This window comes from Apteryx rowi, unplaced genomic scaffold (genome assembly GCF_003343035.1).
Source record: "Apteryx rowi isolate R43461 unplaced genomic scaffold, aptRow1 scaffold_25, whole genome shotgun sequence".
Classification (NCBI taxonomy): domain Eukaryota; kingdom Metazoa; phylum Chordata; class Aves; order Apterygiformes; family Apterygidae; genus Apteryx; species Apteryx rowi.
This window is the reverse complement of record NW_020448863.1, coordinates 3,580,459-3,595,744: the sequence shown is the minus strand read 5'-3', so window position 1 is coordinate 3,595,744 and position 15,286 is coordinate 3,580,459. Positions and strand designations below refer to the sequence as shown.

The following is a 15,286-nucleotide window of genomic DNA, read 5'->3' as shown; positions in this document are numbered from 1 at the left end:
TGGCCTTCAGGCAGTTTAGTTCATATTAACTCTAACATGGTTCTGTGAACTAAGTGACCATTAGCAGTTTATGTGCTTTGAGACTCAGTTCAGAAGTGCACTCTTGATCTGAACTAAAATGTTGATATAGATCCATTTGGGCCATCATTTTAACCATTAATCCTGGAAAAAAATGCTGGAATAAATAATCAACAAGTGTTGGTAAGCACCTAAAAGACATCAAGGCAGTTAATGGCAATCAACAGTAACTTATCCAGAACAAGTCAAATCAAAATAATTTCATTCTACAAAAACAGGCCTGTGGCTAGAGGAAGATGGAGTAGATAAATATCTGAAGTTTAGTAAAGCTTTTGAGAATGTCTCACATGATTTGCATATAAATGAATTAGAGTAGCATGGCTGAAATGAAAATATTATAAGGTGGGACCAGGATGGGTAAGAATAAATGCAAGATACTGCACTGGGCAGATACAGTTAGCTGCAAAGATATAAGTTGGAAGTATCTGGCCAGGCAATAGCTCTTGCAGAAACAAATCTTGGGTTAGAGTGAACCACTGGGTGAATTAAGTCAAGAGCGTGCAAATACAGGAGAAGTATATAGAGATTATAAACAGGCATACAGCCTTCAAGATATATGAAACAGTAATTCTTCTGGTTTACTCACTTGCAGTATTATGTTTAGTGTTGAGCACTACATTTTAATCAGTCCAGAGGAGAATAATGAGGATGATCAGAAGTCTAGAAGAGTTGAACTTGGAGAAAGACTGAACTAACAGGGTTTCTCCTAAAGAGGAAAAGTATAAGAGGAGAGACAGTACCTATTTTCAAATACGCAAATACTTGCTGAAGAGAGATAGGAAATAAATTGTTCTCTATATCTGTTCTGGATAAGACAGGAATTAATGGACTTATACTGCAGAAAGGAAGATTCAGTTAAGATTGGGAAAAGCTTAGCAATCATATGAAACTCTGGATTGCTTGGAGAGGTTATGAAATTAACTTTACTGATTGTCTTTAAGAATGGGTTAGATAAGTGCCTGTCAAGAAGGACATAGATATTTAAGATACTGTCTTGAGGACCCTTCCAGCCCTGATTCTATGAGTAAAAGGTTTGCTTCTGGTGTGAAAGGAAAAGTGAATGTAAACAGGTTTTTAATTAGGTACAGACTTGTAAAGAAAAACTTACTAGATGAACCTCATCTAGAAAATCTATGATGTTTGCCAGAGCTTCTAATGTAATTTCTCTTCTCTATAAATGAAAGTGGAATCCAGACTCAGCTCCCCATTTAGGATATCCCTGGACTTTGAGATACTGAAGTGAATTATGTAGATGAAAAATTTTTAAACATTATTTATTATATTATTATTATTGATAAATCATCCAATTTCCATAATGTGATGAACCAAAATACAGAAACTTGATGTTTTTAACCCATTGCCACTTAGCAGGCAGGTGTTTTCAATATTGTAACAATGATCTAAGTCACCTAGAAAGAGATTTACTATAGCATATGTTTTCTTATTCTTCAGTTGATAAAGCTTTGTATATTCTCTTTGCAACATGAGTAATTTTATCATAATACCTTCCAAAATGCAAAATTCATGTTTCAAAATGTATGGAAAAGACACTGCAGTAAGAAATATGATTTAGGAACTAATGCATACATATTACATGATAATACATGCACAATACACTATATAGGTGCTGTCTATGGCTTCTTTAAAGGAATTTCTCAAAGATCTGCACAAAATCATATGATTTAAAATGAAAATTAGTTCATAAAATTGACCCCAAATGTACTTGTGTCTTTCTTTGGAACGAAAAGGATCTTTGTTTGCAACAGAAGTGTTGCACTTGTAAATGTTGTGTTTGCTAAGAACTTAGGCTAGAATTTGACATATTCCTTTTTCTTATATATATGCCTAAAAGCACTGATAGGTAGGATCTAGTAAAACCAGTTGTGTCAGGTGAAGAAGTTACCACTAAGAGCACTTTGCTTTAGATCCTCCTGGAGATGCGTGCCACTACAGCAAAGCTGGCAGTCCTAAGCAAGGCTGCCAGAGGTGGCACTGAGGTAGAGCTGGTTCAGGAACACATTTTGTTGAACTCCATCTCTTGTGGGAACAGCAGCCTCTGACAGAAGGGTAGTGATAAACATGTAGGGGCTTAGATGTGACAAAGGCCTGAAGCTCTAGAGTTCAAAAAGACTTCAAAAGTAAGTGCACAGGAACTGGTCTGTAGGAAATAGGGAACTTAGCAGCTTGAGGCTACTAGTTTCAATCTTGCCTAGAAAAGTGGTCTGAAAGGTGCTGCCATGTACCACATAGGAAAAGAGTGAGCTGTCTCTCTTTGGTGTGATCCTTTCGTACAGATGCCCACTTCAAAAACAACAGAACAAACCCCTAATAATTATTCATTTTAAGCCTCCAACTATAGCTGAATAAAACTGGAAAGCATTTCCTTTGGCATTGGTAGATAAGACCCTTCCAGTCAGCAACACATCTAAAACAATCTGAGGTCAACTGCACTGAACCGGGTGTGATACATTTCCATTACGGATCGAGCATGTGAGTCTTCAGGACTGACATTACAACACATTTCACCTGCCTCTATTTTCCATTTTTCAAAGMGTATTAAAAACCACGCTCCTTTACAGCCTTATATTGGTAGTGCATTGCTTTATTTTAGCCATCCAGTGTTCTATGAGTTAGTTCATAGGACTTAAGATAGGATGTTTTCACATTTTCATACGCTATCAGCAGATGGAAAATAGAAGTGATGATTTAGAGAAAATTCCTCCTCACATGTAAAAAGGCTCCGGTGTGATTACTCTGCCCTCTGCCAGGACTCATCACACAGAAGCAAATGACACAGGACAGACTAGTTAAGGATAAGGATTTACACTGGCTACCGAAGGAAAACTGCAGAATCTGGTTTATGGAGCTTTCCAGACATAACGTTGCAGTGCTTGCTCCCTGCTGCAAGGATTATATGCAGTACCACAGCTAATGAGCCCAAAGCTACCTTGGACGTGTTAACATAAGAGACGCAGCTGCACCTCTGACTGATTTTTTTAAGCGCACAAACTTTATTAAGAACAGAGCCTCATGATCCGAAGCCCAATGTTCACACCACAAGACACTCTCCGCGGCACCTTGCAAGTGTTATCTGAGGAAACATGAGGTAGCCCCGTCTCACGGGCAGGACAGCACTGTGCAGGGTACCCCGCACCAAAGAGTGGCCATCTCTTCCCAGGTAGAAGGAAGGACGCCTCATGCCCACTTCCCCCGACACCGAAGCGTCCAGAGGCGCCAGGCCCCTCACCTGACCCGCTCGCCTCATAGCCTCCCGCCCTGCCGCCATGCCCTCACCCAACGGCTTCCCGCCGCGCGTGCCCCGCCCCCTCCACGCATGCGCGGCCCGSCCGGGGCCCGCCCGGGAAGACTACATTTCCCAGCATGCCCCAGGCCGCTCCGCGGGAAGGAGCGGCGTGTCTCAGGCCGTAGGTAGAAGGAGCTGGCGGTTAGGGCGGTGACGGGGGGCTCGCGGAAAGTAGTGGCGACATGGAGGCTGGCGCGGGGGGCTCGCGCGCGCTGCCGGCCGGCGACGCGCGGCCGCGGGGCCACCTGGCCGCCCTGGTGCTGGCACGGGGCGGCAGCAAGGGGATCCCGCTGAAGAACATCAAGCTGCTGGCGGGSGTGCCGCTCATCGGCTGGGTGCTGCGCGCCGCCCTCGACGCTGGGGTCTTCCACAGGTGCGCATGCGCCTCCCCCCCCCCCATATCCGCGCATGGGCGTTGCGGGGGTGGGGGCTCGGTGCCATGGCGGCGGGGCCGAGCTACAGGGAAGGGAGGCGGGTGGGAGGTTGCGAAGTCGTGGCGGAGGGCTGAGGTGCTGMGGGGCCCCGGCAAGGGGTGGAGGAGCTGCCTGGGAGCGTGGCGGCGGGCGGCCCTGCCTAGGGCAGGCTCCTGGGGAAGGGGCCCCTTTCCAGTGGGCTTAACCCTGAGAGAGCCCGACGCAAAATCTTAAATGTAACTACTAGTGGAGAGGCTCATTCTGTTATTATAGAGGGAGCGGTCTGCTCCTTGGACTCAAAAAATTTCTACACCCATTTAAAACCGCTGTGCTGTCGGTCAGTGTACATATTACACAACAAAACTCTGTTAGTTAAATGGGTAGAGTATGTTTGAACTAGCCAGCCTGAAGCACAAGGACAGTACCTCTCACTTTGACATTTGATTACATGGGTGTAACTTGACGTTGCTGTCATGGTTGTACTTACTTTCATTATGGTGATCCCATGATGTTTTTGAATGGAAAAACTTAAGCACCGTTTGCTGTGTACAGTATGTTGGGAATGTCAATAGTTCTGTGAGAATAAACTTTTTTTTCACTTTTTTTTATATATATCCTCTATGCTTTTCTGTAAAAATGATTGCAGCAGTGGTGCACAATGCTCAGCCAGTGTTTGTCATCACCTAATAGCCAGATTTGGCCCTTCCCTTTGCAAATGTTTATCATACCTAAACAATAACAGTCTTGCTTTACCAGTATGAGAGCTTTTTTGTGCCAAAATGCCTGTGATTGCAACTTGAAAAGCTCTTGCCCTGGGATTGGATGGAGCCTAACATATATTTCATTATACTTGCAGAATAAGCTGGTGCTATAACTGAATAGCAGTTTTGTTTGTTGTCAGGGTTGTTTTGAACTCTTAAGTGATTCTGAATACATCATTTGACCCATTCATCACTCAGTGGTGTGTTAGTGTGCCTAACAAATTGTAGCGTGCTGACATTGCATATTTATGGTAACATTTCTGAATTTGGTGTTGCTCAAGCTACCAACGTGCATGGTAGATCAAGTGCCATACAGTATTAAATTGAAGTGCAGCTCAGGCTTGAGATTTTACAATCTAGCAAATGTGTTTTTGTTTTTATTCCTGAAAGTTGCTGGTTCTTGTACTGACAAGCACATTTTAATAACACAAGGATATAAACTAGTTGCCTTTTCTGCATTGCCAGATTTAGTCCATGGGTAAGCCAGGGTGTTGTTCAGGTTAGCAGACTATGACAGGCAAATTAGTAATGTTGGGTTAGCAACCTATTGCTTCTGTAGCCATTATGTTTCATTTTAAGAGGATTTGAGGCAAACTAAGTTGTTGTTCTTTTTATAATTATTCATTTCTGTCACTGTCTGCCAACAGTGTATGGGTTTCTACAGACCATGATGAAATTGAGAAGGTTGCAAAGCAGTTTGGTGCTCAAGTTCATCGCAGAAGCCCTGAAGTGTCTCAAGACTCCTCTACTTCTCTAGAAACTATCAGAGAGTTTCTTAATCATCATCAGGGTACATCAGTATTATTTATTTGGTTCCAGTAGTGAAATGTGCTGAGTTTTTATATTTTATTATAAACCTAGAAGGATGATGCATTTATTCTATTTTATTTAGAAAAATAAGTAAAGCCTATACTAGATATAAGATAGTAAGGTTCTCCTTTTTAAGTGGCATTTGCTCATGTCACACTTTGCAATTGTATGTATTAAAAAAATCACTGTTTCATAAATGTTTGTTTTTCTTTAGAGGTTGATATTGTAGGAAATATTCAAGCAACATCTCCCTGTTTACATCCCAGTGATCTTATAAAAGTGGCAGATCTGATCCAGAAGGAGGGCTTTGATTCCGTCTTCTCTGTTGTAAGACGGCATCAGTTTAGATGGAGCGAGGTAAAAAAAGGAGGTAACATTTATTTTTTTTCTGGTTGCAATTATACTCAAGAAAAATTCTATTCAAATGGTTTATGTTCATACCCATGGTATGATAAAGTAGGAAATGATGTCAGAGGCTTATGCCTAAGTCTGGAGGGCAATGAGATCACTTGGAAATTTCTTTAAGTAGTGCTGGTTTTATATGATCATTGTTTATTATCAAGTTTATATATGATCATTGCTCATTGTTTTGTAGAAGTGATGAGATGCTGAAAGTGCAAATGTTATTAACATGTCTAGGCTCAAAACATAAATCTCCAAAACTTTATGCGTTAACTTCTGCTTGGCAGGTATTCAGGGGTATACTGACATGACCCTGAGGTCTTATCTTAACTAGGAAAATATTTTGTTCTTACTTTGCACTGGCTAGTAAAAGGCTGATGTAAGGTAAAGTCTCAATGAAGATGGAATGGCAACCTCTTAGCCTGGAGGCTTAGGGTTTATTTCAGCATGTTAATTTGTCTGCAGGCTTATGTCAATTTGTAAACTGCCTTTGAGTCATGAATTCTGAACTCATGTTAGTTAGTTCATACAGAGGAATGTGACTATTTCTCGTAGAGAAAGTGTGCTTCTCGACGACAGTTGCCAAGATGAATAAAGACTGAACTCTTTACCGGTAAATAAAGATTGTACCTAATTGTAGCTATAGAACTACCTCTCACACTTGTACAAAGATCTGTTTCCCACATTAGATGTTGCTTTTATTTCTGTGGCTAAAGCAGAAATGTTTGCTTCTATTTTTCCTCAAAGTGGTTAGTTCAGTAACTTCCACATCATTATTTTAAAAAAAGAATATATTACTCAGGTATTAAAATGTTTCAAATGTGAATTTTTTTTACTAGTTTATGGAGCATTGTGCTGTAGAAGAGCATGTGAAATATAATTGAAGCATGGTACTAGAGATGAAATAAAAGTTAGGCCTTTGATTAGAATGAACAAACAACTTGAACATCCTCATTGTTTCTGATAAGAGGAGAAATAATGTGATGCAATTTGTATGTAACATGTAAGAGGAACATCAAAATCATGGCTGAAAGTTTAGGATTCTGTGGATCGCGTTTTAGGCAACCAGGACTCAGTCCACTTAACATCTTGAGATGCTAGAACGGACATCTGTGAAAGAGTAAATCTCATTTGGATGTACCATGTGGCTTCCTGAAGTGATTGTGTGGCACCACGTCTCCATATTTGACATCCTGTATTGGCTTCTGTGAATTCCCTGTATCCTCAAAGTATTAAAATGAAAAAAAGCCTCAAGGCCTACCTGAAGCAGAAAATCATTCTTTAGTATCAAGTGACATCTAAGGTCTTTTAATGTGGTGGAAGATGAAGAATCATTCTGTTACAAGGAGTATGTATGAGAAGAGTGGGGAAAAAATCATGCCACCACTAGCAGCTTAAGAGGAAAAGAATATTGCCTTTTCAGGAATGTGGTGTTTCAGGTAACAGCAGTTAGAAGAGTAGAATGCAGTTTAGGACTGTATTCTTTTCAGACAGCTTTAGAGTACTGAATATGTTAAAAGAATTTTGTATCTTTTCCTGTGTATTTTTATTGTTCCTTCTCCTTAAGGGATTAATATATATGCACCCTGAAAGAGAACAGTGTCTCTCTGTGGTTGGACTGTTTACTTCCTGGAACACAAAGCTGTAATGTATTTATTAGATGTAAAGTGTGTATATATATGAAAGCCTCAGGATGTTTGGGGTGTTTGAGAATTCCCGCTAGCTTTTTCATGGGTCATCAGATCATGAGAGCTGGTGCATTTTAGCTGTTTTGTGTATGAATTTGAGTGGCTTAAGAATAGGTGTCTCTCATCCCTGGTTCAGTTTCTGCTTCATTCACTACTGGCATTGATAGCAATATGGGATCTTCCTTGTTCAGAGACAATGGTTTGTTTATTTGTGGACACTGATTAAACCAGTTAAGAGTGGCTAATGTTACGACTATTTTTAGGTAGGAAGTGCCAACATGTTTTCATAGGCAAAACTTCTTCTCATAACATCTTTTTTGACCTGCCAGATTTCAGGTTGGTTCTCTCATCTTTCAGAGTTGATTTAGGGCATCTTTGTTTTTAGGTGTAGGTAGCTGAATGGTTGTTTTTTGTGTGTTTACTCTCACTGCAAGTGAAACCCTTTCTACAGTATACTAGGAGATAGAATATGGAAAGGCTGGTATTTTCTTCACACAGACAAGAACACTCTAGAAGAATGTCCCCCCTAATCTTTTATTAACAAACTTTGGAACTGAGAACCTTTCAGGATTTTTTTTTTTTTCAAGTTGGAGTGAAAAACTTTTGATTTTTTTTCCTTTGCTAGAAATGTAAGGCAGTCCTCCAGTTTGTTATTCACAGTTATAACAAAGAACAAGCAGTTCAGTGATTATTTATAAAGCTAAGCTATGAGAAACAGTAATGAAAGAAACAAGTGACTGAATTATGCCCTTAATTTTTCAACAAAAAGCTATTTAAAGAAAATTAATAAGTGCCTCTGARCAAGGATTTCTAGAAAACTTACTTTGTCGTTTCTCTCTGTTAACAGAAAACAAAATGACGGAGCCCCAAAACCTGAATCCAGCAAAACGGTACCGGAGGCAAGACTGGCCTGGAGAGCTGTATGAAAATGGCTCATTTTACTTTGCTAAGAGGCATTTGATTGAGAAAGGCTACTTGCAGGTTAGTGTTTCTGTCTTTCATGGCATTCTAGAATAATGCTGCTTGTACTTTTGTCATAGAAGGTTCTGAATTCAATAATATATCTCCGTTTCTCACGCAGTCAGTGTCTAGTAACAGCACTTTGACCTCAGGACAGTTAACTTACTTGTAACTTAACAAGGCCTGCTGTAGGTGGGGCAGTTCTGGTAACAACTTCCACCACAGCAAATTCATACAAATAATATTTGTATATCTGGCTATAAGCCAAAAAGAATACAGTACTGAGTTTCTTATCAGTTCATCAGGATGTAAGTACATATCTCATAATTCAGTTTAGGGTTACTGATTGTATAACACTGACTTTAACACAGTGTGACAGGCTTCTCACATAACGTGTAACAAATACTTCATTTCTGTCTAGCTCAATTTTCTCATTTGTCGTGTACGGGTAATGCTTTTCTCATGGGCTAAGGCCTATGGCTGGATGGGATTTTTCTTGATCTTCAACTCAAGTGTTGTATCGTTAAAAGAAACCTGATAGTCATTTCTACTCCTTTATCAAGCTCCTTTCAGGAGGTTAGTCTAAACTTAACTGTTTATTTTGGGGTGGGTTTTTTTTCCTTTCTTCCAGTAGCTTTTCTGGAGGACTGTTACATAACCCCTGCCCTTCAGTAGAAACATTTATATGGTCTCAAGCCTAAACTGGCCTGTTCATGGCCAGTTTAGACCTTTTGTCTTGCACCAGTTCTGTACTATAATTTGAACAGCCTTTTCCCCCTTCTTGATGTAGTGCATTCCCAGTGTAGTAATATAGAATGAGTGTATTTACTTCAGCTTTCATTTGTTTGTCTACAAGCATAGCCCCTTAATTTTCTCATGTAAGACAGGTTTTCCATCTTACAGATCATTTCCAATATTTGTCACCAGAACGGCACAAAAGCCTAATGCAGATATTTCCATATCTCTACTGGGAATACTTTATTAGGTATGGCAAGAATACAAGGTTCTTATTTCTGTCTTTTGCAAATAACTCACTAGTTACTAACTTAGGTCTGTATAGTTTGGGTAGATCCATGTAGTGCCAGCTAGTGCTGTGTGGACTTAAAGCACTGAGCTGCACTGCTTTGTACCTTTTATGAAGGTTGGGTCACTAACTTTTTGATCAGCGGTTTTTCTTTTGTTTGTTTTTTTTTTTGTTTTTGTTTTGTTCTGTTTTGTTTTAATTAAGTTGGGATTTGGCGGATATGTTTCCAGTTGAGATGAAGTCTTTGTGTAGGTAACAAACAAACAAAAAAAGCATACTTGTACTGAGTCAGTGCTAAATGTGTTACTATTTTACTGTATTAGATAAAGACCTAGTAAAATCAGTGTGATCTAATGACTACCGTGCATAACATCTTTTTTGCACGCCTTCTGTAGTTGTAAACTGAAGGTGCTTACTAACTGTTTTGCCAGTGTAAACTTCTTTAAAACGCTGGATTCTTTGTAATTTGCAAAATGTTGTTGGTGGTGTTTCAGTTGTATCTAAGCCACTATGACTGCTGTGTAAATGGATATATAGGCTTCATTACATGGTACTAAATCGTACAATTTTATGGTTGTATTAACCCAAATGGAAAATGTTAATGGTTTATATTTTATTTAGGGTGGTAAAATGGCCTACTATGAAATGCGTGCCGAGCACAGCGTTGATATTGATATAGACATTGACTGGCCTATTGCGGAGCAAAGAGTGCTGAGGTAGAGCGCTTTTTATTCCTTTGTCTTTAATATCTTTGTTTCAAATTATCATCATATGAATTCATAATGTTTGTTTGGTTTTAAGGTTGTAACTTAACAAAGTAATCAAGATCAAAGATACTTGAACAACTCTGTTTCCATCCATCATTTTTTCCTCTGTCTGTTGAAATCAGCTGAATTACCTTTGCTGTTTTGTTTTTAAAGTTTCAGCCTAGGGGAAAGGGAGATTGTAAGTCCCACTATACTGTAGAAATATGTTAGTATTATCTCTGGCCTTTTCCATCTGCATTGTCCTAGGTTTCCATGGCCAGCATCATGTTTAATGATGGACGTTACTAAAAGAGTGGTGCATGTGGAAGACTTGAGGTGATTCTATCTTGCCTGCTCCCTTTTCTTTGCAGCTACTCTGCACCTCTTAAGGAAATAAGGGGTGTAAATGGAGCATGTTTCCTACCCCTTTTTTATCCTTTACTCCATTTGGTGTTTTTTTCTCTCAAAATAAGTGCTGCAGAACATAACATTTTATGCTAAGGAAATAAGTATCTTCCTAATTTTTAAAGAGACAACATAACAGTTGTCTTGGATCGTTTTGTTTTTTCTTTGATGGGGGAGAATGTAGTTGGCAAGAGAAGATGGTGAGAAAAGACTTTAGAAAAGTCTTAAAGAATTTCGAAGGTGATACAACTGTGATCTTCAGACAAAAGAATTTGAGTTGTTTGTTGTTATTTTTTGACTGTGCAAAAACTTCCATCCTGAAAAGATAACTTCTTTGTCTAGCTTTGGATATTTTGGTAAAGAGCCATTAAAAGAGGTGAAGCTATTGGTTAGCAGTATTGATGGATGCCTGACAAATGGTCGCATTTATGTGACAGAAGATCAGAAGGAAATGATCTCTTACGATTATAGAGATATTGTTGGGATTGATCTCTTAAAGAAAAGAGGAATCCAGGTAAGCATTGTTTTGAAACATTTGGACTTTATTTCTGATGTAAACTGGACGTTAAAAGATTCTAAAACCTACACTTGAAGTTTCTTCAGAATGCTTTTGATCAAGGTGCATAATACATTGGTACAGGGTTGGGACAAATGTTGTTCTCACATTCCCTGGACGAAAATTAATGCTGTTTGAAAAAGTTCTTGTTCTCATTCCTAGTGGCTATGGCATTTTTTTCCTTTTCTTGTCCTGGAAACAATGGGGGGAAAAAATTTGTGTGGTGTTGTGCTAGCCCCAATCATATTGTGTGCTGTTTAGTCTAGATACGCATTAATTAGTAGTTTGTAACGTTCTTGTTTACTGTGGCATCTGTGTGACACACAAACTATGAGCAGGTTTTTGCAATAGCTCTGCCAAGCAGGAATATGTTGTTATCTCTTAGTTATGGAAGAGGAAGGAGTTCACAGGGAAATTCACTGGTTCATCCTAGATTACCCATAATGGTGGCAAAGTAGGAAAATCAAACCCCAATCACTTTTGTCCATGTAATTGCATTAACCACAATTTACCTCTCTGAAGCTGTAAGAATTCAAGGCAGACTGGAACAACACAAGTTGTAATATGGCTGCTTTCCTGAACTATTAGTACTGAATTCTGCTAAACTGAGGATTTGGTTACCTTTATGTAAAATTAGCATCCTGCTATTTTCTGTGTGTGCTGCTACCTTTGATATAGCCAGAAGAATTTTGGGGCCTAAGAATTGACTGATACAGATTCAGGCTGTCTTCAGAGAGCTTTATTTGAATCCTACTGCAGGTGGGGATAGGTATGGACAAGATAAACTTAGCCAAGCCCTGAGGAGACTGTTTAAATATGTTTTGGAGTCTCCATAGTAGGAGTTCTTGAAACAGGTTAGAAGAGACATTCTTGAAATAGAGGAGTAGCTGATGCTGCCTTGGGGCAGTGGAAAGGAGTAGATGAGTTTTCAAAACTCTTTCAGCTCTATTTTCTATGAGGCAAAGGGGAGGAACCTTGCAATCATCGTTTTGTTGCCTGTGAGTGCCCATTTCCATTCCTACCGTGACTTGAAATCTTTCATTAGAAATGTCTTGGGCTTTGTGCTGCACTTGCTGTAGTTCTAGTAGATGTTGCTGACACACTCTTGCTTTGTGCACGAGTCCTGCTTATTATTTAAAATCAATGCCAAATATTCGTTATCACTTAGCAGCAGTTAGGGAAGATAAATTTGTCCATAACTTGGACAGAAAACTTGGGGGGGGGTGTCTGAGATTAAAAATCTTGCTGCAGTAATCTTTATTTCCTATCTTATGCATTGTTCCTAAATTTCAAATTTGGAATGAAATTCCTGAGATGAATGTGCCACATCAGTTTGCTTAATGTTCTGTTGATGCTCTGAAGTTCTATCGTAAAAAAAGAGAATGTTATTAGGTAGAAGAGTCATGGAAAATATTTCAAAGTGTTTGTCTAGAAATATTACAGAAACCTTCCCCAGGAATTTTTTTTTATTGCCTACTGTGGCTTAGATTAGATGATACAGTATTAGACAGGCAGCATGCCACGGTACATGTTGTATTTAAAAAAAAAACAAAAAACATAATTTCCTTTTCTGTGAACTTCAAGAAAACTTACAGACTGATGATGCTCTTTCTCTTAACAACTTGTAATTAAAGACTGTAATGTGCTTTTTGAATCCTGATCACTTTTGCTTTGAGTTTTGAATGAAGAACCAGTCGTGCAACACTTCTGATATCAAAGAGAGCTTCTGTGAGCAAAATTTCTACTGTTCTTTTATAAATCAATTTATGTCTTGTTTCTTTGTATGTAGCATTTATTCTAAATTGACTTAATTTAATAGGTTCGACTTATCTCTGAAAGAGCTTGTTCAAAAACACTGTCTGCCATGCAGCTGGGATGTGTAGCAAAAGTTAACGCAACAAATAAATTACAAGTCCTAGAGGACTGGCGAAAAGATATTGGTTTGAGCTGGAAAGAAGTGGCTTACTTAGGTCAGTTTCTTTTTATGGTACTAAAATTTCATACAGAAATGTAAACTTTGTGGCACTGTTCATCTTCAAAGCACTTTGCCCTTTGTTAATAAACTAGATTTAATGGAATTAAAGTGCAAATTGCAGCATAGAAATTGCCAAAAGTAAATACATATTTTAAGTCCTGTTCGGGTACAATCTAAGTATTAAATGCATTAATGAATCAAAGCCTGATTTGGTAGGTTAAGTCTCAGCTGTTTTTATAACAAGATTTAGAGAAGCATAATAAGCTTTTGGTATGGTTACACATGCATACAGCTAAAGTTCACAATTTTGAACTGATTTTAATTCATTCCGGGTGAATATTATATAAATCATGTCATGAAATGTAAGCAAATTGGACAGAATTAAAGCAATGTAGTCCTGTACAAAACTGCATTTCAGTGGCAGCTTAAGTACGTAGCTGTGCAAATGCTTACTCAGTTGCCCAAACAGTTCTACTGGTCTTAAAAGTGCTATTCTTTTGCTTAGAGTTTGTGTAAAGTGTGATTAGTATTGACATATATCATAGATGTTTTCTAAGAACTGGCTCACATATGCAAAGTGCCGTTGAGCTTCTCAGATGAAAGTTGCCACAAGAATACAAATTTTAAAAATAGATTAATGCATATAAGGAAAAATGTGTGTTTTGCTATGTTTATCCCCTTTGTGATATTTGTATGCGTGTTGTCTTTCTCAACAGGAAATGAAGAGTCTGATGTGGAATGCCTGAAAAATGCTGGCATGAGTGGTGTGCCTGCTGATGCTTGTGCAGTTGCTCAGAAGGCCGCTGGTTATATTTGTAAAAGCAATGGCGGATGTGGAGCCATCCGAGAGTTTGCAGAACACATATTCCTGTTGTTAGAAAAAGTGAACTCTGCAAGAAAGCAGATGGGAGAAGTGAGTTCAGTAGAAGAGGAAACTGGGGGAAGTGAGAACAGCAGGATAGGAAATAAGGAACTAATGAAAAAGAAATAACACAATTGCTCTCTTGCTTTTCTCCTTTTTCCCTTCCTTTCTGAATATGTCTGTATCCCAAAGGACAGCTTGTCTTTCAAGTTTGACAGGTAGAGTTAAAAGGATATTTCCCTCTAGTTTAAGGTCCCACTTTGATTAAATGCTCAGAACATTTATATTCATGATTATTTTAAAAGCCATTTAAGTGTAGTGGAAGGAGTGCACAAAAGGTACTGTCCTGTAAACATTCTTTTAATCGTTATACCTGTTCTACAGGAATGTGCCCTTATTTCATAATCGAATACTTTCAGCAATTTTTTCTTTCTATGATTTGAGGATTTATGATTCAGATTTTTGGCATTTTTATTCTGTCAGTTGTGCTCCTTTTATTTACACTTCCTCTGTCAAATGTCAACATGACATTGTAACTGTGTGCTTGCTTTTTATGAGGTGCATCTCTAATAAGCATGAGTTTTAGCATATGCTGGAGAAGTCAGGTGTAAAATAACTATGAAACTTTTTCCTGTATTTTTAAAAGAGAGTTCAGATACTATAAAATCAGTTAATATTAGTTAAGAAAAGCATTTAAGCATGTGCTCAATTTTAAGCTTATAAATAATTAAATGGTGCTTGGAGTTGTGTCTCTTGACTGTGAATCTCTTTAAGCACTTAAATGAAACTCAGTGTAAATTAATATACCCAAATGCTTTGCTGAATTTGAAACTAAAGTTCCCATTAACTTTGAGATCTATCTGTTGCAGAAACTGTTTCTTTCCATGAAGGCTTTATTATGATAATTAACAACAGAAAAGGTCTTTACTCTATGAAAAAGTAATTGCTGTAAAAAATTCATAGTTGAGGTTTATGGGTTTATATAAAGCACACATTCAGACTATTTTTAGCATATTAATTTAAAACTGGTGTGTATGTATGTGTATTTATGTAAAATACAATTTTTATCCTGTTTTGATTTAATGAACTCAGTGATCTATAAACATTTGTATAATCAACACTAAAAATATGAATCTCTTTCCAATCATAGTATTTATCATTGGGTCGAGCTGAGCCTTAGATTATGCTAAAAAATAAAAAATAATAACAGTTGCACACAGACAGTTACTACTGAGATGAGTAATAATGGTTTATCATTTTATTTTATATTTCTCTGCTAAATAGACACTCCCAATATGATAT

The 15,286-nt window shown here is 38.3% G+C and overlaps 1 protein-coding gene across 1 annotated transcript; it reads left to right on the top strand.

The window, feature by feature from the left end:
- Positions 1-3,564: 3,564 nt before the first annotated feature.
- On the top strand, positions 3,565-15,067 carry CMAS (cytidine monophosphate N-acetylneuraminic acid synthetase). Its single transcript, XM_026066881.1, has 9 exons — positions 3,565-3,755; positions 5,204-5,346; positions 5,581-5,736; positions 8,304-8,437; positions 10,062-10,156; positions 10,454-10,522; positions 10,934-11,105; positions 12,967-13,117; positions 13,839-15,067. The coding sequence occupies exons 1-9, from the start codon at positions 3,565-3,567 to the stop codon at positions 14,111-14,113; spliced, it is 1,386 nt and encodes a 461-aa protein (XP_025922666.1). The 3' UTR covers positions 14,114-15,067.
- The last annotated feature ends 219 nt before the right edge of the window (positions 15,068-15,286 follow it).